Below are 27,071 nucleotides of genomic sequence, written 5' to 3' on the forward strand. Positions count from 1 at the left end.
AAAACATCACTTGACTTTTTAACTCTTCTTCTCTCAAGAATATGCAGAGAAGTCTTCCAGAGCTACGTAACATATGGGATCACAACAGATCAAATGCAGAAGCAGATATGAAAATCTACCTACCTTCTATTAAATGGGCCTGAAAGAGATTTGTAAAAATGTAAAACAATCCCACTATTCTCAATGATTTTTTTTGTCTTGGAAAATATAATTTTTTTAAATAAAAATATTATTTGTGTTAGTATGTAGTGGGGTTTTTTACTGTTAGTTTGTAATAATTAATACATATTTTTGAAATGTATCAGTTTAAACTCCTACTATATTAAATATCAGTAGTTTAAACCCACATAAACAAAAGCTATTTGGGGTCCTCAGTCATTTTGTAAAGGGGTCCTGAGGTTAAGAATATTTTGAGAAAAACTGGCTTAGGTCAATAAGCAAATAGCTGAGAGGTTCAAGAAATAGAAAACTATTGCCATCCCCATGTGGAGTGAATTCATTTAAATGGCTTGCTTTCCTGGCTGGGTGGACTGTCCACTGGCTGAGTGGACAAAGCAGGCATGGGTAAGAGAAGTGGAGAGACATTTCCAGCCTAGAAGGATAAGATGTCTGGGGATCCAAAGACAGAGGAATCCAAAGATGGGAGAAGGGTAGAGAAAAGGCAATTGAAACAGAAGATAGAGTAGGAGGCGGATGAAGAAAGGCATCAGGAAAAGTGCAGATCATATTTTGCAGGGTACTTGAGACAAAGCAAGGAAGAAACCACAAGGTTAAAAGAAAAGAGTTGCAAAGGAAGCAGGAATGAATAGAGAGGGAAGAGAATGAAATCAACTGTCCCAGGACATCCTAGGCTTTGTAGAACCCAAAGACAGCCCTATACATACCAGGGGGCAAAGGGTGTAGCTTACCTCATGAGGAATGTAATCAGGAGGCAGTTTGCTCAGCATATCTTCAGATAATCTATAGACGATGGCTTCCCGGGTCTCTCCCACACCCCCTCCACTCTCTTTGGGTTGAATGTTGGTAATTGTTTCAAGAACAGCAGAAGCAGTGTTACTCTGATACCTGATAAAAGAGTGAACTGTTCAGAATGTAGCAGGGAAATGTATGTTCAGAGATAATTATCAAAGCTAAGATGAACTGAATAAGATCACTTAAAGCCAGATAGAAAAAAGAGGGGGCGGAGGAGGAAACTTTACCATCAACCCACAGGAATGAAAAAACTAGAGATCCATATCCTACTGCCTCCTAACAAAACATGAAGAACATCACAGAAATGAAAGGCTCTCCCCATTTTCAGGGAAAGAGATTCCACAAATGTTGTCAGTAACCCAAAATAGTACTATCCAATTTTGCTTGTCACTACAAACTTCGTGCTGGGCAACAAACACATGTCCTTTTATTCTGCCCAGTTATAGACTGGACATGAGAATCTATAATAACATGACAGTTTGTTAGATCAAAGAAGATCACTCATTTTTCCTCTGTGAATTACACATTACTAAAATGTTTTTGGTATTTTCTGTTTTTTTCTCACTTTCCCACTTTATGACTTCCAAAATAATCTATTGGCATCCATCTGCTGCACCTGTCTAAAGGTATCCACCCATCTTTAAAATCTATGTATCCAATAAAGATTTACTATGTATCAGGCACAGAGCTAGGTGCTATAATATGGTGATAAACAGATCCTTGCCTTGGTGCCCCTCACTATCTAGTGGAAGAGGGATGTATTTGTCGATACTACTTTAATACATGTTGTGGAAGAAAAGAACAGGATGCTTTAAAACAGTCATCTGTCCGTGTCTCTTTCTTGCTTTTATTCTCACTCTCTAGATCTCTTCTGGGTCAACCAGATGCTCTGAGAGGCACACACTTAGTTTTTGTCTTGAAGTGCCTGGGTCTAGAAACACAGATAGTGTGTTTGCATAACTGTGAGAGTCAGTAGGATATTAAAGTCCCCTACTGTTATTGTATTACATTTTACTATAGTACTATTGTTGCACTGCTGTCAAATCCTCCCCTTTGGTCTGTTAGTATTTGCTTTATATATTTAGGTGCTCCTATGTTGGGTGCACAAATATTTATAAATGTTGTATCTTCTTGTTGAATTGACCCTTTATCATATTTAATGACCATCTTTGTCTTTCATCGCAGTCTTTGTTTAAAAGTGTATTTTGTTTGATATAACTACCCAAGTTTTCTTTCAGTTTCCATTTGCATAAAACCTCACTTTTCATTCCTTCACTTTCAGTCTGTGCATGTCCTTACATTTAAAGTGAGTCTCTTGTAGGAAGCATGGGTTTTCATTTTTGGTTTGTTTGTTTGTTTGTTTGTTTTGTTTGTTTGTTTGTTTTAAAGATTTTATTTATTTATTTGACAGACAGAGATCACAAGTAGGCAGAGAGGCAGGCAGAGAGAGAGAGAGAGAGGAGTTAGCAGGCTCCCCACAGAGCAGAGAGCCCCATGCAGGGCTCGATCCCAGGACCCTGGGATCATGACCCGAGCCGAAGGCAGAGGCATTAACCCACTGAGCCACCCAGGCGCCCCTGTTTGTTTGTTTTTTTAAATTCATTCAACCACTCTATGATTTTGATTGGAGAATTTAGCCCATTTACATCTGAAGTAATTATTACCAGGTATGTGCTCATTGTTATGTTGTTCATTGTTTTCTGACTCTTTGTTCTTTTCTGTTCCTTTTCTCTTCTCCTTCTCTTCTCTTGTGAATTGATGACTTTCTCTAGTGTTAGATTCCTTTCCTATTATCTTTTCTGTATCTATGATAGACTTTTGCTTTGTTACCATGAGGCTCACATATAGCAACTTATAAATATAACAGTCTATTTTAAGGGGCATCTGAATGGCTCAGTAGGTTGAGCCTCTGCCTTTGGCTCAGGTCATTTCAGGGCTCTGGGGATCAAGCCCCGCATCGAGCTTTCTGCTCAGCAGGGAGCCTGCTTCCCCCTTTCTCTCTGCCTGCCTCTCTGCCTACTTGTGATCTCTGGCAAATAAATAAAATCTTCGGGAAAAAAAGTCTATTTTAAGTTGATAGCAAATATATAAATAAGCATTTTCACAGGAAGACTGAGGTTGTGCTTTAGTTCATTATGTGTACCATGCCTTGGGGGTAGCAACCTGTTGAGAACTGTTTCTCCAATTATTTCAGCCCTCTGGGGACCAGAAATGCATCCCCCCTCCACCCTGCTATCAGGCCAGGCATGGAAGGGACATGCAAGGACCTCTGTGTGGGCTGCATGTGTCTTCTGGCTTTCGCAGGGCCACAGTAGCCACTGGGGTTGGGACACTCCCACAGGCTCTAGTAAGACAAAGGGAGAACACAAAACTGGTGCCCATCCCTAGCGAGAGTCCCAACAGGTTTCTGCCCCTCCAGCAGATGCCTTAGGATTAACAAATAAATCTCCTTCAGAAATGCTCTAAGTGCTTTTCAAGCTGCTGCCTTTGCTCTGAGTCTCAGGATGAGTGAGTCTGCTCATGAAGATAAAAGCAGGATCTTAATTCCCTACAGCCCTTTGGTATTATTTCTTAGATATAAGCCCCACTGGTTTTCAAAGCCAGGCATTTTGGGGGTTTGCCTCTCTGTTACAGGTCCCAAGGGTTGAAGTTCCTGATGTGGGACATAATCCCTTTGCTTCTAAAAGAGAAGCTCTGCATTTATGAGATCCCTCCCAATTATATGTCACTGTGCCAGGGGTGAGGATTTGGATGAGATGACATTTCTGCTTCTCCTACCCATCTTGATGTAGTCCTTTTACACTTCACTATGGAACAGCAGGAGGAACTGTACCATATGTAGCTGTAGCTTTGGTGTGTCTGTGGGAAGAGTTTAGTTCAAGAACTTCCTATGCAGCTAACTTGAACTGCCTCTTCCTGAAAATTCACCATGTTTATTGTATTACTTAATATTCACTCATATTACTTATATGAATTTAAAATCCTCAAACTGGAAATTTATTTTGAGGTGCTTCCAGGAAGTTTCAGGTGGAAGCTGGTCGAACCAACACACACATTTCCTAGAATAATGTGCCTACAACCAGGTCTCAAAGAATCCAACAGTTGATTTTGGGAGTCAAGATGGCGGAGAAGTAGCAGGCCGAGACTACTTCAGCTAGCCGGAGATCAGCTAGATAGCTTATCTAAAGATTGCAAACACCTGAAAATCCATCGGCAGATCGAAGAGAAGAAGAACAGCAATTCTGGAAACAGAAAAACAACCACTTTCTGAAAGGTAGGACCGGCGGAGAAGTGAATCCAAAGTGACGGGAAGATAGACCCTGGGGGGAGGGGCCGGCTCCCGGCAAGCGGCGGAGCAACAAGAAATCCAGCCGAGACCAAGTTCACCTACCGAACAGTGCGGTTTCAATACCAAGGAGAGCAGCAGAATTCTAGAGGAGGAGAAAGCAAAGCACGGGACTCATGGCTTTTTCCCTGTGATTTTTTTTAGTCTTGCGGTTAATTTAATTTTTTTCTTTTTCATTTTTTGTTTTTTTTTCTCGCCTTCAGGTAAAATTTTTTTTTAACTGTTACCTTTTTCTTTTTTAACGATTTTTTACTAGTTTATCTAATACATATATTTTTTCTTTTTTATATTTTTCTTAGGTGTTTTCTTTTTTTTTTTAATTCTTTTCTTTTTTTTTTCTTTTTTCTTTTTTTCTTTTTTTTTTTTTCTTCTTTCTTCCTTTTTGAAACTCTTTTTATCCCCTTTCTCCCCCCTCACGATTTGGGATCTCTTCTAATTTGGTTAAAGCATATTTTCCTGGGGTTGTTGCCACACTTTAGCATTTTACTTGCCCCTTCATATACTCTTCTCTGGACAAAATGACAAGACGGAAAAATACAACACAAAAAAAAGAACAAGAGGCAGTACCGAAGGCTAGGGAACTAATCAATACAGACATTGGTAATATGTCAGATCTAGAGTTCAGAATGACAATTCTCAAGGTTCTAGCCGGCCTCGAAAAAGGCATGGAAGATATTAGAGAAACCCTCTCGAGAGATATAAAAGCCCTTTCTGGAGAAATAAAAGAACTAAAATCTAACCAAGTTGAAATCAAAAAAGCTATTAATAAGGTGCAATCAAAAATGGAGGCTCTCACTGCTAGGATAAATGAGGCAGAAGAAAGAATTAGTGATATAGAAGACCAAATGACAGAGAATAAAGAAGCTGAGCAAAAGAGGGACAAACAGCTACTGGACCACGAGGGGAGAATTCGAGAGATAAGTGACACCATAAGACGAAACAACATTAGAATAATTGGGATTCCAGAAGAAGAAGAAAGAGAGAGGGGAGCAGAAGGTATACTGGAGAGAATTATTGGGGAGAATTTCCCCAATATGGCAAAGGGAACGAGCATCAAAATTCAGGAGGTTCAGAGAACGCCCCTCAAAATCAATAAGAATAGGCCCACACCCCGTCACCTAATAGTAAAATTTACAAGTCTCAGTGACAAAGAGAAAATCCTGAAAGCAGCCTGGGAAAAGAAGTCTGTAACGTACAATGGTAAAAATATTAGATTGGCAGCTGACTTATCCACAGAGACCTGGCAGGCCAGAAAGAGCTGGCATGATATTTTCAGAGCACTAAACGAGAAAAACATGCAGCCAAGAATACTATATCCAGCTAGGCTATCATTGAAAATAGAAGGAGAGATTAAAAGCTTCCAGGACAAACAAAAACTGAAAGAATTTGCAAACACCAAACCAGCTCTACAGGAAATCTTGAAAGGGGTCCTCTAAGCAAAGAGAGAGCCTACAAGTGGTAGATCAGAAAGGAACAGAGACCATATACAGTAACAGTCACCTTACAGGCAAAACAATGGCACTAAATTCATATCTCTCAATAGTTACCCTGAATGTTAATGGGCTAAATGCCTCTGTCAAAAGACACAGGGTATCAGAATGGATAAAAAAACAAAACCCATCTATATGTTGCCTCCAAGAAACTCATTTTAAGCCCGAAGACACCTCCAGATTTAAAGTGAGGGGGTGGAAAAGAATTTACCATGCTAATGGACATCAGAAGAAAGCAGGAGTGGCAATCCTGATATCAGATCAATTAGATTTTAAGCCAAAGACTATAATAAGAGATGAGGAAGGACACTATATCATACTCAAAGGGTCTTCCCAACAAGAAGATCTAACAATTTTAAATATCTATGCCCCCAACGTGGGAGCAGCCAACTATATAAACCAATTAATAACAAAATCAAAGAAACACATCAACAATAATACAATAATAGTAGGGGACTTTAACACTCCCCTCACTGAAATGGACAGATCATCCAAGCAAAAGATCAGCAAGGAAATAAAGGCCTTAAACGACACACTGGACCAGATGGACATCACAGATATATTCAGAACATTTCATCCCAAAGCAACAGAATAAACATTCTTCTCTAGTGCACATGGAACATTCTCCAGAATAGATCACATCCTCGGTCCTAAATCAGGACTCAACCGGTATCAAAAGATTGGGATCATTCCCTGCATATTCTCAGACCACAATGCTCTAAAGCTAGAACTCAACCACAAAAGGAAGTTTGAAAAGAACCAAAATACATGGAGACTAAACAGCATCCTTCTAAAGAATGAATGGGTCAACCGGGAAATTAAAGAAGAATTGAAAAAAATCATGGAAACAAATGATAATGAAAATACAACGGTTCAAAATCTGTGGGACACAACAAAGGCAGTCCTGAGAGGAAAATATATAGTGGTACAAGCCTTTCCCAAGAAACAAGAAAGGTCTCAGGTAGACAACCTAACCCTACACCTAAAGGAGCTGGAGAAAGAACAAGAAAGAAACCCTAAGCCTAGCAGGAGAAGAGAAATCATAAAGATCAGAGCAGAAATCAATGAAATAGAAACCAAAAAAACAATAGAACAAATCAACGAAAGTAGGAGCTGGTTCTTTGAAAGAATTAATAAAATTGATAAACCCCTGGCCCGACTTATCAAAAAGAAAAGAGAAAGGACCCAAATAAATAAAATCATGAATGAAAGAGGAGAGATCACAACTAACACCAAAGAAATACAAAGTATTATAAGAACATACTATGAGCAACTCTACGGCAATAAATTTGACAATCTGGAAGAAATGGATGCATTCCTAGAAACATATAAACTACCACAACTGAACCAGGACGAAATAGAAAGCCTGAACAGACCCATAACCAGTAAGGAGATTGAAACAGTCATTAAAAATCTCCAAACAAACAAAAGCCCAGGGCCAGACGGCTTCCCGGGGGAATTCTACCAAACATTTAAAGAAGAACTAATTCCTATTCTCCTAAAACTGTTCCAAAAAATAGAAATGGAAGGAAAACTTCCAAACTCATTTTTTGAGGCCAGCATCACCTTGATCCCAAAACCAGACAAGGATCCCACCAAAAAAGAGAGCTATAGACCGATATCCTTGATGAACACAGATGCGAAAATACTCAACAAAATACTAGCCAATAGGATTCAACAGTACATTAAAAAGATTATTCACCACGACCAAGTGGGATTTATTCCAGGGCTGCAAGGTTGGTTCAACATCCGCAAATCAGTCAATGTGATACAACACATCAATAAAAGTAAGAACAAGAACCATATGATACTCTCAATAGATGCTGAAAAAGCATTTGACAAAGTACAGCATCCCTTCCTGATCAAAACTCTTCAAAGTGTAGGGATAGAGGGCACATACCTCAATATCATCAAAGCCATCTATGAAAAACCCACCGCAAATATCATTCTCAATGGAGAAAAACTGAAAGCTTTTCCGCTAAGATCAGGAACACGGCAGGGATGTCCATTATCACCACTGCTATTCAACATCGTACTAGAGGTCCTAGCCTCAGCAATCAGACAACAAAAGGAAATTAAAGGCATCCAAATCGGCAAAGAAGAAGTCAAATTATCACTCTTCGCAGATGATATGATACTATATGTGGAAAACCCAAAAGACTCCACTCCAAAACTGCTAGAACTTATACAGGAATTCAGTAAAGTGTCAGGATATAAAATCAATGCACAGAAATCAGTTGCATTTCTCTACACCAACAGCAAGACAGAAGAAAGAGATATTAAGGAGTCAATCCCATTTACAATTGCATCCAAAACCATAAGATACCTAGGAATAAACCTAACCAAAGAGACACAGAATCTATACTCAGAAAACTATAAAGTACTCATGAAAGAAATTGAGGAAGACACAAAGAAATGGAAAAATGTTCCATGCTCCTGGAGTGGAAGAATAAATATTGTGAAAATGTCTATGCTACCTAAAGCAATCTACACATTTAATGCAATTCCTATCAAAGTACCATCCATCTTTTTCAAAGAAATGGAACAAATAATTCTAAAATTTATATGGAACCAGAAAAGACCTCGAATAGCTAAAGGGATATTGAAAAAGAAAGCCAACGTTGGTGGCATCACAATCCCGGACTTCAAGCTCTATTACAAAGCTGTCATCATCAAGACAGCATGGTACTGGCACAAAAACAGACCCATAGATCAATGGAACAGAATAGAGAGCCCAGAAATAGACTCTCAACTCTATGGTCAACTCATCTTCGACAAAGCAGGAAAGAATGTGCAATGGAAAAAAGACAGCCTCTTCAATAAATGGTGCTGGGAAAATTGGACAGCCACATGCAGAAAAATGAAATTGGACCATTTCCTTACACCACACACGAAAATAGACTCAAAATGGATGAAGAACCTCAATGTGCGAAAGGAATCCATCAAAATCCTTGAGGAGAACACAGGCAGCAACCTCTTCGACCTCAGCCGCAGCAACATCTTCCTAGGAACAACGCCAAAGGCAAGGAAAGCAAGGGCAAAAATGAACTATTGGGATTTCATCAAGATCAAAAGCTTTTGCACAGCAAAGGAAACAGTTAACAAAATCAAAAGACAACTGACAGAATGGGAGAAGATATTTGCAAACGACATATCAGATAAAGGACTAGTGTCCAGAATCTATAAAGAACTTAGCAAACTCAACACCCAAAGAACAAATAATCCAATCAAGAAATGGGCAGAGGACATGAACAGACATTTCTGCAAAGAAGACATCCAGATGGCGAACAGACACATGAAAAAGTGCTCCATATCACTCGGCATCAGGGAAATACAAATCAAAACCACAATGAGATATCACCTCACACCAGTCAGAATGGCTAAAATCAACAAGTCAGGAAATGACAGATGCTGGTGAGGATGCGGAGAAAGGGGAACCCTCCTACACTGTTAGTGGGAATGCAAGCTGGTGCAACCTCTCTGGAAAACAGCATGGAGGTTCCTCAAAATGTTGAAAATAGAACTGCCCTATGACCCAGCAATTGCACTATTGGGTATTTACCCTAAAGATACAAACGTAGTGATCCAAAGGGGCACGTGTACTCGAATGTTTATAGCAGCAATGTCCACAATAGCCAAACTATGGAAAGAATCTAGATGTCCATCAACAGATGAATGGATCAAGAAGATGTGGTATATATACACAATGGAATACTATGCAGCCATCAAAAGAAATGAAATCTTGCCATTTGCAACAACATGGATGGAACTAGAGCGTATCATGCTTAGCGAAATAAGTCAAGCGGAGAAAGACAACTATCATATGATCTCCCTGATATGAGGAAGTGGTGATGCAACATGGGGGCTTAAGTGGGTACGAGTAGAATAAATGAAAGAAGATGGGATTGGGAGGGAGACAAACCATAAGTGACTCTTAATCTCACAAAACAAACTGAGGGTTGCTGGGGGGAGGGGGTTTGGGAGAAGGGGGTGGTATTATGGACATTGGGGAGGGTATGTGTTTTGGTGAGTGCTGTGAAGTGTATAAACCTGGTGATTCACAGACCTGTACCCCTGGGGATAAAAATATATGTTTATAAAAAATTAAAAAAAAATTATATTAAAAAAAAAAGAATCCAACAGTTAATTTCCAACAGACATGATGAGCTCACAGTCAAAAATTAAAAAAAAAAAAAACTCATAAAGAAACAAAGCAAGACTTCTTATTCTGAGCAAGAGCCAGTAGAAACAACACAAAGCAGAACCAGACCTGCAAAGATCACAGATAATAAATTTTCAGATGCACATTAAATAGATGTTTTTACTATATCAGGAATTTTTTAAAAAGTGTTATTGAAAATATGAGACAGGAAAATCTAAACATGAGTAGCATATGTTAAAAAGAGCCAAATAGAACTTTTGAAAATTTGAAAAAATATCAAAATTGAAAAACTGCATTAGTTTTTTATTGCTGCTATAACAAATTATCACAAAATAACTGTCTTGGGTTCCTGAGTGACTCAGTCAGTTAAGCCTCTGGCTCTTGATTTCAGCTCAGGTCATGATCTCATGGTCACGGGACTGAGCCCAGTATCAGGCTCTATGCTCAGCAAGGAGTCTGCTTGAGATTCTTTCTCTCCCCCTCCCTCTGACCCTCCTCCTACTTGTGCCCTCTCTCTAAAGAAATAAAATCTTTTTCAAAAGTAAGTGTCTTAAAACAACATAAATTTATTGTCTTAGAGTTCTGTAGTTAATAAGTCTTACATAGGACTCACTGGGCTAAAATAAAAATGTCAGCAAGGCTGAGTTCCTCTCCATAAGTGATTGGTTAAGATCCATTTCCTTGGTCATTTGAGCTGTTGGCAGAATCTACTTTCTTACTGAGGACCCTAATTCCTTGGTAGCTATTCATGACAGTGGCAGGTCAAGTCCCTTTTTCACTTTGAATTTTTTTTTAAGGTTTTATTTATTTGACAGAGAGAGAGATCACAAGTAGGCAGAGAGGTAGGCAGAGAGAGAGGAGGAAGGAGGCTCTTGCTAGGCAAAAAGCCCGATGTGGGGCTTGATCCCAGGACCATGAGACCATGACCTGAGCTGAAGGCAGAGGATTTAACCCACTGAGCCACCCAGGCGCCCCTCACTTTGAATTTTTTCTCCTGCTTGAATTTCATCTTTCTACCTTATACTTCTGCCTCCATCTCCCACTGGTTCATGTGATTAAATTGGGCCAATTGATAATCTATGATAACGTTCCCACCCCTACGTCCTTACCCTTAAAAATATCTGTAAAGTCCTTTGTGCCACAAAAGATAAAATATATACAGGTTCCGGGGATTAGGATGTGCATATCTTTGGGATTCATTATTCTGCCTACCATAAAAGTTAACAATGAGTGAAACAGCAGATTAGATTTGGCCAAGTAAAGAATTAGGAAACTGGAAAATAGACCTGAAGACATTATGCAGAATGCTGTAGAGGAAAACAAATGGAAAATATGAAAGAGAGGTTAAAAAACATATAGGATAGAGTGATGAGTTCTAACATATATCTCAGGACAGCTTCAGAAAGATAGAAGAGAGAGAATAAAAAAGAAATAAGGGATGAAATAATGACTGGGGGTTAATGAAAGAGTTGAATACTAAAGTTCAGGAAATTCAGTGCCTCCTATGTAGGATGAACAAACCAACAAACAAATAAATAGAAATCCAGAGGGAGACATATCACAATGAAACTGTAAAACACTAAAAACAAAACAAGTATTTTAAAAGCAACCAGAGAGAAAGACAGATTATCTTGAAAGAAATGACAAGAAGACTGATGGCCAATCCTCAAGAGCAGTGACGGAAGCTGGAAGAAAATGGAAAAGTGTGTTGCACATGTTAGGATAAAATAACTACAAACCACGAACTGTATACCAAGCAAAATTATCTTTTAAGAATGAAGGCAAGGCAAAAGATTTAAATAGATATTTCACAAAACAGCTATATTAATGGCCAATAAACACATGAAAAGATGCTCACCATTCATAGAAAAAATGCAAATTAAAATTGCAACTGAGATACCACTTCCTGCCTACAAGAATGATTAGAATAAAAACCAGACAATAACAAGCATTGGTAAGAGGATGGAGAAAAACCTAACCCTCATATATTTTTGGAGGGTACTATAAAATGGTACAGCCACTTTGGAAAACAATCTGGCAATTTCTTAAAATGTTAAAAATGATCATATGATTCAATAACTATATTTCTAGTTATCTATTCAAGAGAAATGAAAAGCCATATCTACACAAAGTCTTGTATGCAAATGTTCATAGCAGCAAAACCCAGAAACCACCCAAACATTCATCAATTTCTATATGGATAAATAAAATGTGGTACATTCATACATTGGAATATTGTTTGGCATAAAAACAATGAAGTACTGGTACAGTTTACAACATGAGTGAGCTTCTAAAACATTATACTAAGTAAAAGAATCCATCCACGGGAGATCAGCTGGTATATGACTTTAGATATAGGAAATTTCCAGAAAGGCAAATCTATAGAGAAAGTAAATTATTGGTTGCCTGAGGCTGGGGGTGGTAGTGGGAATTTATTACAAATGAATACAAAAGAATTACATAATTCTTTTGAGGGGTGATGGAAATATTTTAAAATTAGATGGTGGTGATAGTCACAAAAGTCTATAAACAGTAAAAATCATTGAATTGATCACTTAAAATGAATGAATTTATGGTTTATGATAGGCAAATTATAAGTCAATAAAACTTTAAATTTTTTTTATTTAAATTCAATTTGGTTAACATACAGCATATTATTAGTTTCAGGGGAAATTTTTTATTTACTTTTAAAATTTTATTTATTTATTTATTTATTTATTTGTGTTCAGTTAGCCACTGTATGGTAGTACATCATTAGTTTTTGATGTATTGTTCAATGATTCATTAGTTGAGTATAACACCCAGGGCTCGTCACAACATGTGCCCTCCTTAGTACCCATCACCTGTCACTCCCTTCCCTCTGAAACCCTCAGTTTGTTTCCCAGGGTCCACAGTCTCTCACGGTTTGTCTCCCTCTCCAATTTGTCTCAGGGGTAAAATTTAATGATTCATCTGTTGGATATATCACCCAGTGCTCATTATATCATGTGCCCTCCTTGATCCCCATCACCCAAGTACCCTATCCCCCTACCCACATCCCCTCTATCAACCCTCAGTTTGTTTCCTATAGTTAAGAGTCTCTTATGGTTTGTCTCCCTCTCTGTTTTCATCTTATTTTATTTTTCCTTCCCTACCCCTCTAATGCTCTGTTTTGTTTCTTGAACCATATGGTTTTTGTCTTTCTCTTAACGACTTACTTTGCTTAGCAGAATACCCTCTAGTTCCATCCAAATCATTGCAAATAACAAGATTTCATTCTATTTGATGGCTGAGTAATATTCCACAGAGTATGTGTGTGTATGTGTGTGTGTGTGTGTGTGTGGTGTGTGTGTATTACACACATCTTCCTAATATATTCATCTATTGATGAACATGTAGATTCTTTCCATATTTGGCTACTGTGGACATTGCTGCTATAAACAATGGGGTGCATGTGCTCCTTTGTATTACTATTTTTGTATCCTTTGGGTAAATACTCATAGTGTGATTGCTGAGTGAGAGGGTAGTTCTATTTTTAACTTTTTTTTCCTTTTTTTAAAAAATATAATTTTATTTTTTCAATGTCCTAAGATCTGTTTTTAACTTTTGAGAAGTTTGCCTGTCTTTGACTTATTGCTGAATATGAGGTTTTTTTTTTTTAAAGATTTTTTATTCATCTATTTGACAGAGAGAGATCACAAGTAGGCAGAGAGGCAGGCAGAGAGAGAGAGAGAGAGAGAGGAGGAAGCAGGCTCCCTGCCCAGCAGAGAGCCTGACGCGGGACTCGATCCCAGGACCCTGAGATCATGACTCGAGCCGAAGGCAGCGGCTTAACCCACTGAGCCACCCAGGCACCCTGAATATGAGGTTTTAAATTCTGTTTTCACTCCTGTGCTAGTTTATAAGTTATATACTCTTTCTATTTTTTAACTCTTTATTCTAGAAATTTTAACATCCATTTTTAATTAAGTATAAAATTAACATTTTTACCCTCCTCTCAATCAAAGACTGTTAGGTAACTTTAACTACAGTCGCTTCCCTCCTGGCATTTCAGCATTTTAATTCTATCTTTTTTTTTTTAAATAAGCCCACAATTAAAATTATTGTTCTATGCTATAATACTTATTTAGATTTACCCATTCTTTTCTATACCTCAAACCTTCTACTACAATAATTATCCTTTCTGAAGTCCATCCTTTAAAATTCCCTTCATTGAAAAGACAAGGAAGATGGAGCAAAATGTAGATATGGTGATGCAAAAAGAGCAATATTTTATATTTTACACACATGTTATAAATACTCTTATATTTAACAAATCAGTTTTTTAAAGTAGCAAGTGTCCAAAGATGTACATACAAGACTGTTTATAATGATAGCTGTAGTAATAAATCCTGGTAAAGTTCTCTAAATATCTATACAGCCAGTAAAAATGTGATGTGGCTCTGTATGCATTGGTAAGGTGAGGTACTGAATTGAGATTATTGAATGAAATAGCATGGTACATTCTGTTTTATGACTGAGTAATACTCCTTTGTATATATATGCCACATCTTCTTTATCCTTTCATCAATCATGGTCATTTAAGTTGCTTCTACATTTTAGACATTGTAAATAATGCTGCAATTAAGATTGCAATTAACAAGCATGATAATGTAAATTGCAGCATTATTCACCCATAAAAAAGAATGAGATATTGTCATTTGCAACAACATGGATGGACCTAGAGGGCATTATGCTAAGCCAAGTAAGTTGGACAGAGAAAGAAAAATACAATATTTCACTTATATGTGGAATATAAAAAGCAAACCAAGTGAAAAAAAAAGAAGGAGAAATAGACCCATAAAACAGAGAATAAACTAGTGGTTGTCAGATCAGAGGGGGGTGGGAAGATGGGCAAATTGGGTGAAGAATGGGAGGTACAAGCTTCCAGTTGTGGAATAAATAAGTCACAGGAATGAAAGGGATAGCATGTGAATATTGTCAATAGAATTTTATAGTGTTGTATGAGGACAAATCATAGCTACATTATGCATGGCATAATGTATAGAGTTGTCAAATCACTATGTTGTACTTCTGAAACACATGTAACATTGTGTCTCAACTATATATTCTTCAATAAAAAAAATAGCATGTTACAAAAACCTTACCATGGTACAATCTAATTTTTTTGTTGTAAATATTGTACGTATAAGCATAGAAAAAATCTAGAATGGTATTTTGAGAGTGAGATTTTTGTATGATAAGTATTTGCTGTAATGACTTTCTGCTTTCTGTGTTCTCTGTTGTCTGTTTTTCTCAATGAGAAAGTATGATTTTTTATAATGAAAAGGATTAAGGCAATTTTCTTTTGAAAAATAAAAAAAAAAAAATAAGGCCCCAGATATAAAGCCCACCAAGGACTCAACAAAGACCCATCAGTGACAAATGTTTGAGATCCACTGAAACACATCTTACAAATTCCTAGTAATCTTTGTGCCACACCAGAAAGGCCCCCTTCTGCCTTCCCTCACAGTGTACAGAAAGGATTACACCTTTTTCTTTTTCATCTCTAGCTGCGAACTGTGCAGATTATCTCACTAACTAACAAAATCCCAAGGAGCTACAGCTAAAATTATCCAGGCTTCTTTATGAAAAACCCGCATTTTGTGTCCACACAGGGAATTCTATTCAGCTAGCCTTTCATTCATATAGGGAACCAGCTGAAAAATGGTAGATGATCTGTCTTCAGCATTTTCGTTTGGTTAGCAGGTAGATTACTACATCTGGACCCAAACACACATACCCAAAGAACTAGATTCTTTGGGCTTAGTCACGGCTAAGGTAAATGTATCTGCCACTATGCTCTAATAAGCTGGACTTTTGTTGGATATGGTGATGATGAGGGTCAAACCCAGCAAATGTTTGTAACCCAACCAGAGTTGGGTTATCAACTCATTATCTTTAAACATAGAAGTTTCATAATTAGGGCCAATAAGGTAAAAGCTGATTTTTAATAAAATTAAATGAAAACTGATTTTGTATAGGGCGCCTTGGTGACTCAGTCACTTAGCAGTCGACTTTTGATTTTGGCTCAGGGTAGTGGGATTGACTCCCCACCCAGCATGGAGTCTGCTTGTCCCTCTCCCTATGCTCCTCCCTCCCAACTCTCTGCCTCTCTCTCTCTCAAATGAATAAATAAGGTCTTTTTTTTAAAAGAAAATTGAGGGATACCTGGGTGGCTCAGTTGGTTAAGCCACTGCCTTTGGCTCAGGTCATGATTCTGGGTTCCTGGGATTGAGTCCCACATCGGGCTCCTTGCTCGGTGGGGAGCCTGCTTCTCTTACTGCCTCTGCCTGCCTCTCTGCCTGCTTGTATGTACTTTCTCTCTCTCTCTCTGGCAAATAAATAAAATATTTAAAAAAAAAGGAAAATTGGATTTGCATAATTTTATAGAGAATTTTAAATTTAACTTTCATTATTTTTTGGTGAGAAACCTCTACTCAGATATTGGGGTTTTGGAATATCCCCAAATACATTAATGTAAAAAGCTGAAAGATGAACACATCAAGCACACACAACATTGAGCACATACACAGGTAAAAGAATAGTCTAGTAAAATGAGACAAAAGGCATTTGCAACTCATTCCTGAATTTTGAAGTACGGTGCTATCTCAGTTTTTAAAAGTCATCTAAATTCCAAGGAAAATACAGATAACTCCCAGGGGAAACCCTAAGAAAACAGCTGATGTGACAATAACATGAAGTCATCAAAAGTCAAGGATCCATATGTTCTTATATACAATTCTCACACAGGTACATTTCTGCGCTGTATATTACTCCGTGATCTCATGCTAGTATTAGATACAGTAAAGGCAGTCAGTGAGGGCAGAGTGCTATGTTAAAGATGTAGCTGTCACTGTCACAGTCATCCTACCAAGGGCTGTGAACCACCAGGCAAGGCTGGGTTGCATGAAACCTCCGACTTTATCCTAACCTCCACATATCCACATTTCTGCTGACTTCTAGGCTCTCTGCTTCTTAAATCAAACAATCCCAACACTCAGCTCCCTGCTTTCATTCTCCCTTTGCCCTACCTGTCCCATCTCCTTGAACATCAATGTCTTCACCCAGCTGCTGACCTACCAAGTTCAGAGATACTCTCCTCCTCATACACACAGCACACACTAACATCTTCATGCCCCTCCCCCTGGACTGTTCCTTCATGTATGTGCCCTAATCGATGCCTTTTCTTTTCAGTGTGCCAAATCATTTTATTCTTAATTTTTTTCAATTGTATATATTTAAGGTGTACAACTCGGTGACTCAATACACGTATACACACTTACTGCTCCCTCTCTTCCTCTTTCCTCGCACTGTCCTTCTTGTCCCCAGTGCTGCAGTCCCTTCCTCCCTGCCCCCTCTCTTACTTGAGAACTGCTGCACATCCACTAAGGCACAGCTCAGAGGTGGCCCCTCTCACTAGCTTACTTGAATTCTTAAATTGGAATTTATTGCTTCTTCGTCTTTGTTCTCACAGCAATGTGTGTGTTTGTGTGTGTGTGTGTGCACGCATGCGTGCGCACGCACATGCTCCATATAAGCCTGATTTTAAAGCTGTCATACCGTATTACATAACTATTTGTCATCCATTTTCCCTAGTACATGATGATCTCCAAGGGCAAGGATTGGGTCTTACTAATCTCTGTATCCTGAGTTGGCTAGAAAGTAAGTTCTCAATAAATGTTTTTTGAATTCGGGCCAATTGGCTTGAATTTTATTAAACCTCGATATAAAGGAGAGCAATTCTCCAATATTTAAAAGGCATGAAAATTTAATTGTTTCTTCTCATGGTAAACGTATATAGTACATTACCATTATCACTATTTACCTGGTTCTGGCATCTTAACCCACACAAAGGGAAACATATATGTGAATTTATGTGCTCCTCAAAACACAGGAGGATCAGAAAGACATCATTTGAGGGCAAAGAAACCCTGCTTTTATTATGATATTTAAGCACAGATCCTTAAAGTTTAAAGAAGAGAAAACCGCCGTAAGTTTCCATTCATACAAAGAAAATCAGAGTTCATTCTTCCTACCTGTACTAACTACAAATAAAAAAGGGTAAAGACCCCACATCTGGGACTCTCAGGAGCTCTTGGCTTGCCGCCAGCTCCTTGCCTCTCTGGAAACCCGCTCTGCACCAGGGGCTGAGTGCCAAAAGCTCATGCTGCTGCAGACATGACCATTCTCCTGTTGGCCAAAGTGAGCCGTATTCACCACTGCTCCAGGGAGGGGTCAATGGACATGCTAGTCCAGCTAGGTCTCATCTAGAAAATCATCTTCTTGGTGGGTGATTTTATTTTTTTATGAGGTGATCTGAAAAGAATCCCCCAGACATGGACGTGGGGAAGAAGCCTTCTGAAAAGCTGACCCATTTTGTCTAAGACCTGCACAAGCTCTCCAGATCATCTCTCTGCAACACATTTCATTAGATGCAGAAAGCCAGAGCAATCCAGCTCACATTTCTTTATCCACCATGTGATTTTATGTTTGTGGAGATAGGAAAGGCAGAACCCTGGTTAGCTAGCTATAATGGAGAACCATGAATATCTCTATATGCCTCAAAAGCCTTTCAGGCTTTCAGGAACACAGTCCCCATAAATGCTCCGAGATGAAGAACAAGAACTATAATACTCCATGAGCTTCGGTCTTAAGTTACCTCTAGAAGAAAAATCTCTCTTTGGAGTAAATATGGGAAGAAGCGCATGTTAGTAATGTAGTGTGGTGGTTTGGGGCCACTTGTCCAGGTCGTCTCTGTTGGGTAGCAGAGTCGAGGTCATGGCAATAAAAATGCAAGACAAATGAGAAACGGAACTGTCTATAAATAAACAATTAACCATCTAATGAGATCCTGGTGCACGATCACACCCAAATCAGCTTAGATTTATATACATTTTTGCACATGAGATAACGACGAGAATACATTTTTTTTTTTAAAGATTTATTTATTTATTTGACAGAGAGAGATTACAAGTAGGCAGAGAGGCAGGCAGAGAGAGAGAGAGGAGGAAGCAGGCTCCCTGCTGAGCAGAGAGCCCGATGCGGGACTCGATCCCAGGACCCTGAGATCATGACCTGAGCCGAAGGCAGCGGCTTAACCCACTGAGCCACCCAGGCGCCCGAGAATACATTTTTAATAAAAACCTGAAACTCCAATCTCAGCTAATACTAAAAGGAATATAATTAAATTCATCCTGCATAGAAATGAATATAAAAGTTGTAATAGAACATTTGATAAATTTCAGAAGGTAGAAAAATATGCATAATGGTTAATGAGAAAAAGCCTGAAGATAAATAACTGTTTTTGACATTGAGATAGTTGCATTTCCAGAGTCCTTGGTACCTTATAAATCTAGATAATAAAATGGGAATAAACTATGCATTTTTATGGTGTCTGTCGCCAAAGTATCTAAGCTCTTGGGAGAGATTTTACTTGTTTTAAAACATTTATTCAGCTGTATATCCCACCTTCACCCCCTTTTCAGGGATTGTGCCTTCTTAAGGAAGATAAACACTCATGATTCCCTTTCACAAATCTCTCCCTCCTCTCAAATTTATGAATGCTAACTTCAGAGGGCAGATTCTAGAAGTAAGGACATAGAGTTCTCCACCTTGGCCCAATTACAGCCCAAGAACCTATCTGGAAGAGTGCTATGGAACAGGGTGCACGTCAGATAAATTAATAAGGATTCTTCTAGCTGGGGACATCTGCACAGATTTCTCACTGTTATCTTAGAGAGTCCGCCCCTTCTCATAGCTTCAAGTGTTATCTCTGTACAAATACGTTGAAACTTCTCACCTGGGCTCCAATCCATGTTTCTCTCCCCACTCAGAAACATCCTTCTGCCTCTCCCAGTTCAATACACCCAAACCGGACTCTGCAACTCCCCTTCAAATGCACTTCCGTTCCAAACTCCACCATCATCCCAGCTTCCAGACTAGAAATGTCAGGGGAAGCTTTGATTCCTTTTTTTTTCATCTCACACAACTTGGAGAGTCACTGCTTGCTGGAATGGGAGGGACGTTGTTGGGAGTGGACCTGGGGTAGGTTTTAGCTGAGAAACTTCATCTGCAATTGCTTACTGCCTCCTGGTGGCTGGTGGGGGAACAGCGAGGGGTTAGAACACAGCCCTCCAGGAAGGAGGGCTCGCATGCCTAGGATTCCAGTTATCAGAAATACCAGAGTCAAGAGGAGAAAAAGACCAAACGCAGAGCTGCACAACAGAGCCTACTGCCTGAACAAGAACCAAAAATGGACCACGGTCCCCAGGAGGAAGAGAGCAGGAGTGGGCGGGGAAGACCCAAGGACAGACCAGGTGGGAAGTTAAGCATGAAGAGAGATCAGTGGAGAAGGGTCACCGGTCCTAGAAGCTACTTGTTAGCAGAGTGGAGGCAGAATTCTAGCAACTTTCTACTTGATCTTACGCAGTGAAATGAGAGATTGCAAGATCCTGACACTCTATTTTGGGAAAAGATAGCTGTGGCATCTAAAGCATGCCAGTCAGCAATGGCAGAGAAGCCTTTGGACAGAGCAGTAAAAAGAGCTACCAAGAGACACAGAAGGCTCACTGTGCTCTCGACCCCACAGGTAGCAGAAATAAATGGATGAAAACTACATAAGGTTCTCAGCCATTGCTCTAAACTTACTAAATCCCACCAGTCTCCTGTGGGACATGTCCTATTGTTTTCGCTCTACCCTCTCTGTCCCCTCATTATTCCTGATCTTGGGCCTGCATCAGCCCACATCTGGATTTATCCATAGGGTCTCCAAGATGGTCTTATTTCAAACACTCCCCAAGTGTAAGGAAATGTACTCAATTTGACTCATAATAAGAGAAAACAAATTAAAACTGTGCTGCGATACCATTTCTCACTTGTCTTATTGGTGAAAATTCAAAATCTTCACCAATACTTTGTTGAAGAGGCTGTGAAGGAAGGGCCCCATCCCATTGTTGTTGAGAATGCAAAGTAGCACAGCCCTGTGGAGGGGGCCTGGCAATATTCACTAATTCCTGATCTAGCAACCCCTACACACAGTCATTTACCCTGAAAATACATCTCCTACAACATGAGAAACCATAACCATGAGAGTAATTGAGGAATTATTTGAGATAGCAAAATTCTGGAAACATCCTAAATGCCTACCCATAGGAGAACAGATGATGAACTGTGATACAAATTAACAATGGAGGCACATGCCACTGTAAAAACAAATTGTGAGAAAGACATGGTAACATATGGAGTGATTATGGGATACATTTTTTAAAGATTTTGTTTACTGATTTATCTTTTAGAAAGAGAGGACGAGCACGCAAGCAGGGGGGGGGAGCAGAGGTGTAAGGAGAGAGAGAATCTTAGGCAGGCTCCATAGCAAGGAGTCCAACTCAGGCCTCAATCTCACAACTCTGAGATTGTGATCTGAGCCAAAATCAAGAGTCAGACACTTAACCTACTGAGCCACCAAGATGTCCCACAGGATACATTTTTAACTGAAAAAGATAAGACATAAAATTATATATATGTAAGTTATGGCAACTTTATGTAAGAAAAAGAAAGGTAATAAGATTATATATGTATTTATGTTTTAGCAAAAAGAAACAGGGAAGGGGCACCTGGGTGGCTCAGTCAGTTGAGCATCTGACTCTTGGTTTCAGCTCAAGTCATGATCTCAGTGTCATAGGGTTGAGCCCTGCATCGGGCCCTGAGCTCTGGAGTCTGCTTGAAGATTCTTTCTCTCCCTCTACCCACCTCTACTCCCAATTCATGTGCATGCTCTCTCTTTGTAAATTTTTAAAAATTTAAAAAAAAAAACAGGGAAGATAACCCAGAAACTAATGCACTTGGTTGTCCATAATGGAAGAGGAAAGTGGGCTGGAAGGGTGTGAGAATACCCCGTTATCCAGTCAGGATTTCCAAGCCATGTCCACGGTTCACATATTTAAGACAATCAACAAAGATGGACAAAAACTAAATGTAGTAAGAATAGAAATAAATAAATGCACCTATCTATCAATTGATAGCATAACCACATAGAAAAAGCAATCTGAGTGATTTTTGAATATAGTACTCTGTACAACCTCAGTGGGATATAGTCTAGGGACAAAAAGAACTGCAAAGAAATCTTAACCTCCACTTAATACATTTGTGGTTGGTAGTGGTATCGGTGGAGTGATTTAGAACAGATGAGTCAATATTGAACTTACTGGGAACCAGAACTCTTACCATGGGAGAAAGGAGATATCAATATTGAAATAGGGATGACAAGGAAGAGACGTGAGGTATACCTTTGCAATTGGAGTTATTAGTATTAGCTCATGACATTACAAACTACTTATTTCCTAGCTCTATCCATTCCAGGGATTATAATCCTACACACACACACAAAGAGAAATAGATATGGTTCCATATGGACATAACTGTTGATCTATAAATACACAAAGATATAAACATAGAAAGAGAAAAAGCAAAATGGTACAAAATGTTAACAATTGATGACTCTGAGTGAAAGGTATATGGTGTTCACTGTACTTTTCTGAGGGTTTATAATAGTTCAAAGTAAAGAGTCAAAGGAAAAAAATAGTTTGTCTCAACACTGCCTCCTATCTAGGTTACATCTTAGTTGTACTTTTCTGGGCCTTTGCTAGTTCTGGTTTGTCTTTCTTGGGAGCTAATGACCAAAACTGCTAGGGTCCTATGGGTAAGTCAGGATGAGATGAGTTCAACTCTGCTTTTCGCACTCCCCAGCCAAATCCTATGGTGCTCAACAGCGTCCAGTTCTCTGGGAACTGGCTGTCATGTCTCCTTGGGCTCCTGCCAAGGAGGAAATCAAAGTTCAGCACCCTCGTATATGAGCTGCTTCAAGCACTGATGTAGAAGTGCCTTAAAACATTGGCCGTTTTCCTGCCCACCCACATGAACTCATGAGCTGTTTCTGTAGACTATTCCCATTCGTCAGATTCTCCATAACCCAGAAGAACTTAGCATGGCTGGCACATCCATCAGGGAGTCCCTGAGCATCAGGCCCTGTGTAGCAATGGAGACAGAGCAGCAGGAAAAGCAGACCTAAGTTTCGGACCTGATGGTGCTTATGATTAGTGATGGTAGACGGATGGTAGCAAATAAATAAGTGAATACAGACTATACCAGTTGGAGATACAATCTAAAGAAAAGAGCAGGCAAGGAGGATGGAGTCTGGGGTGAGCGCTGGGGAGTGGTCAGCAATTTTTAAACAGGGAAAAGGTAGAGTTTAAGTAAAGACCAGAAAAGGTGGAAAGGTGAGCCGCAATGATACCTGGGGGGAAGGGATGTTCCGGAAGGAGCAAGTATCCCATGGTGGGGAGCCATCTGGCCTGAGTAACAGGAAGCTAGCGGGAGCTGGAGCTGGGCAGTGAGGGAGGGCGAGGGCGGAGGAGACCAGGCCGAGAGGTGGGGGCAGGTGGTCTTAGTGGGCCTTGAAGTTCACCTAGAGGTCACTGTCTGCCTTTGACCTTGACTTGGAGTGAGACAGGAGATTTAGGAGGCTTCTCAACAGAGGAGTGACATGGCCTGCCTCAGATTTTTGAAGTTTCAGCTAAAGCAAAACTATTTCTCTGTGTACTTTCTTTCAGATAATGTTTGAGTTGATTCCAAATGGATCCCTGAGCAACCTTTTTATTTCTTCACCACTTTCCTGTTTTCAGCTAACTTACGAGGGCCTCTTCCAATAACCACCAGAGCCATCACGATTCCATCGTGAGGCCCGAAAAGAGTGATAGCCATTTGTGGTTCTTCTGGGTCCTGCCCACATCTTTGAAGATGATCTCTGAACATGGGAGAGATTGGAGGATTTAGACAATTTAGCATCAGTATGGGTAACAAAGAGGCCAGGAGGTCAAGCCTCACATGAAGGGTGAAGGGCATGTATGCTCAGGGGTAGACAGACAAGTGTGCTGGGACTCGACGGAGGCTGCACAAGGGCAGAGAAGAAGGAGGTGAGAAATGTCCTTGCCACTTTGCACAGTTGTTAAAATTGCAGCAGCTGGTGAGGGACTAGGAGAAAGGCACCCCCCATTCCTTCTCAATGGGTTGTCACAGCTTAAAATCTGCCAGAGGCATCTTGGTCTCTTCCATCCCCCACAACCACTCTCCTAAGTGACATGAACTCCGTGGTCTTTCTTCGATGGGCCAGAGATGACTCTCCGCAGGAGAATCTCCGCGGGGGCTTCTTGGCGCCCTCTCTGTGGAACCAGATAGCCTTGTTTCCAGGCTCCTTCTTTCAAAGGATGGCTCCAAGAAGGGACTTGGGATTTGGATGCATTTCTTGTCTCTTTGCTCATCACCTCTTACCTCAGCGACTAGAGCAGGGGCGTCACGTTGAGCTGAAACCCACAGCCTTTCCTCCGTGCTCTGTGCCCACCATGTGGGTTAGGGACAGAAGGAAGCAAACGAGCAAATAAAGGCACAGGGGTCACAAGAGAGAGGATCAAGGAGGAGCACAATTCCTCACCCCCTCTTTCTGTCCTCCTGGCCCTTTTAGACTCTGTTTATGACCATTACTTTTAATGGATTTTTTTTTTTTTAAGGTAAGAGGCAAGGAGCTGGGAGGCTATTGCCTTATCCGTAGAAAGCATCAATACCAAGAACACCAGCTGGTTTTATGACATGACAGAAGAGGAATAATCAATGCATAAATCAGAGCTTAAACATCGTCATAAACTCTGGAGCATCAGGATTTAGTGAGGGGAGAGCAGGCCAAGCTATGACAAAGTTGTAATTGGGAGACAGGAAATGACATTATTTTTCACAGCGAAATAAAAAGAAAGAAAAGGAGAGAAATTAAGAGAGAAAATGAAATGCACAGCCTTTGCCAGGCTGAGTTACAAATGATCCCTTAAAATTAAAAAATGTCAGGAACTTACGTGATATCAGCATTAGGGTGCAGCCCAAAGACTTCAGGGTTATCTAGGGATGGCAGTGACTGGATGTACTCAAAATACTGATCCAGGGTTTTGCACAAGGGGATTTTATATCCGGTATAAAAACAGAACGACGGTTCAAACATCTTCTCACTGAACCAGACCTAAACGGGAGAGAAAACAGAAGAAATAAAAGTGATGAACATCTAAATGAAAATATCAGGAAGGAAGGGATCAGCTTATTTCCATTTTAATAGATTTTTATGTTGGGTGTGAAAGAACCTTAAGAAAACCACAGATAGAAATAATTAGCACAAATATGAAGAAAAGAGAGAGGCCACATGATGCAAAAACAGTGGAGCCTAAGCCTCTCCTGGAGACCAAAGGCGCTTGCTAGCAGTGATGAGAGAGAGCCAGTCTTGTAAGCCCACTCTCTGCTCCACTAACTCACAAGCCTCCACCCCGCTTTTGAAGATGAATGGGAACACCCTGCAGAGAGGAGGCCATAACCACACACATGAGAAAGGATCTTGGCAATTCCATGGCCTCCCTTCGCCCCCAAAACAAGGTTCATGCCGGGAATGTGCTGTGCTCAGGGTGGCTCACAGCAGCACCGTGCACCCCACAAGGCCAGGAAAACTTAACAATCATCTCCCCTTCCACCCAGAGCTGGAGAGTTCCCTCTGTTAATTAAGTTATGTCCCTGGCCACAAGAAGCAAATGTATCCAACCGTCTTATTGTTTGCCTGAAGACACCCTTTTCTCATTCCATATGAATTGATTATCTGTAATGTAAAAGCAAGAGAACAAATATATACTTGGTGTGAACAGACTTATTATGAAGAGGGGGAAAAAAAAAAGAATGCTGAATGCCTAGGAGCCAGATTTGAGGCAATGACTTCTGTGTCTAACAGAGCAATTTTCTCAGCAGGAAGGGAAATAATAGGAAGACAGGAGGAACAGAAGTGCAGGCAGGACGTCTGAATCACTCAGAGGACTTGATGTGAAAAGAGGTGGGCACTGTGCTTTACTTCAGTGGTTTACACTTTCTCTAGCATCTTCCTTCCGTATCCTTCTTCCAGCTCTTTTTAGGTCCAGTGATCACTCTGAAATGTCCTGTGTGCTGGTTCTCTCTTCTGTCCTCACCCCCCCCCCCCCCCCCCCCCCCCCCCCCCCCCCCCCCCCCCCCCACCCTGTTCTTTCCTAGTTAACTCCTGTACACTAGGCATGGAGCTTAGAACTGGAATAGAAGGCAAGGATGAGTCACATACGGTTCTTTCCTCCAAGGAGCTTGTGACCCACTGGTGGGATGAGTCAATTACATAACACACCATAGTGCAAAGTCCACTAAGGTAAGAGCCAGAGGAAGTAAAAATAAGCAAAATAAAAGCAGGCTCAAAGCAGGAAGAGAGACTCGCCAGCTGGACGTCAGGGTAAAGTAGCCACAAGGAGGTTAGGTCAGCAGGTCAGAAGGTAGGATTGAAGCAGAGACCGAGGTAGGGGAAGGCAGCATGTGGGTTCCATGGTGCTTTCTGCGGCCTTCTTCAGTAACATTTCCCGGTAACCCCGTGTCCTTACAGCCAGAGATGCAGACTCACCTCTCTGGTTACTGAAGGGCCATCTGGTACAGGTGAGGGGAAGGAACTGATGAGACAGGAGTCTGAAGGGAGTGCAGGGGGAAGTGTACATTCGGGGGAGAAAGGGGCAGGGCTGCCCAGTGCTCAGAGAGTTTTGGAGCCATTGAAGGTGGAGCAGCCCTAAGGGAAGTCAGGAGAGAGACAGAAAGAAAGAAGTGGAGGCTAGGGGGAGGGGGCAGGGCATGAGGAAAAGCTGCCCAGGGGCCAAAGAATGTAAAATGGTGGGATGACTTTTCATTTAGGGCAGTAATTCAAGCCCAGATGGGCTTCCCCAGGTGGGGCTTGCAGCATTCCGATATGGGGTTAGGGTATGCCAACTAGTCTTCTATTGCCCTGAATATGGGGGTGGGGGTGTGGGGTGGGAATAGGGAAGAAGTAGAAGAGGAGGAAGACAGATTCAGGTCAGAGGGAGGAACTGTCCACCTTGAGGTCTTGAAGGTGCAACAGTTTGAGCAACAGGCTCTCTTCCTTTCCCCCTCTTTGCCCACAAGCCACTTTGAGCTGCGATCCAGAGAGCCGGCTTTGGGTCTGATGTGGAGGGCAAAGAGG

General features: G+C 40.5%; 1 protein-coding gene across 1 annotated transcript in view; it reads right to left on the reverse strand.

The window, feature by feature from the left end:
- Positions 1-27,071, reverse strand: part of DNAH8 (dynein axonemal heavy chain 8) — a 367,659-nt gene that overhangs the window by 29,551 nt on the left and 311,037 nt on the right. The window contains exons 88-89 of the mRNA XM_059400544.1: positions 24,889-25,049; positions 909-1,065 (exon numbers count right to left, since the gene is read on the reverse strand). Coding sequence (XP_059256527.1) covers positions 909-1,065; positions 24,889-25,049 — 318 coding nt within the window. The remainder of the gene's footprint in view (positions 1-908; positions 1,066-24,888; positions 25,050-27,071) is intronic.

Source organism: Mustela nigripes, chromosome 5 (assembly GCF_022355385.1).
Source record: "Mustela nigripes isolate SB6536 chromosome 5, MUSNIG.SB6536, whole genome shotgun sequence".
Classification (NCBI taxonomy): domain Eukaryota; kingdom Metazoa; phylum Chordata; class Mammalia; order Carnivora; family Mustelidae; genus Mustela; species Mustela nigripes.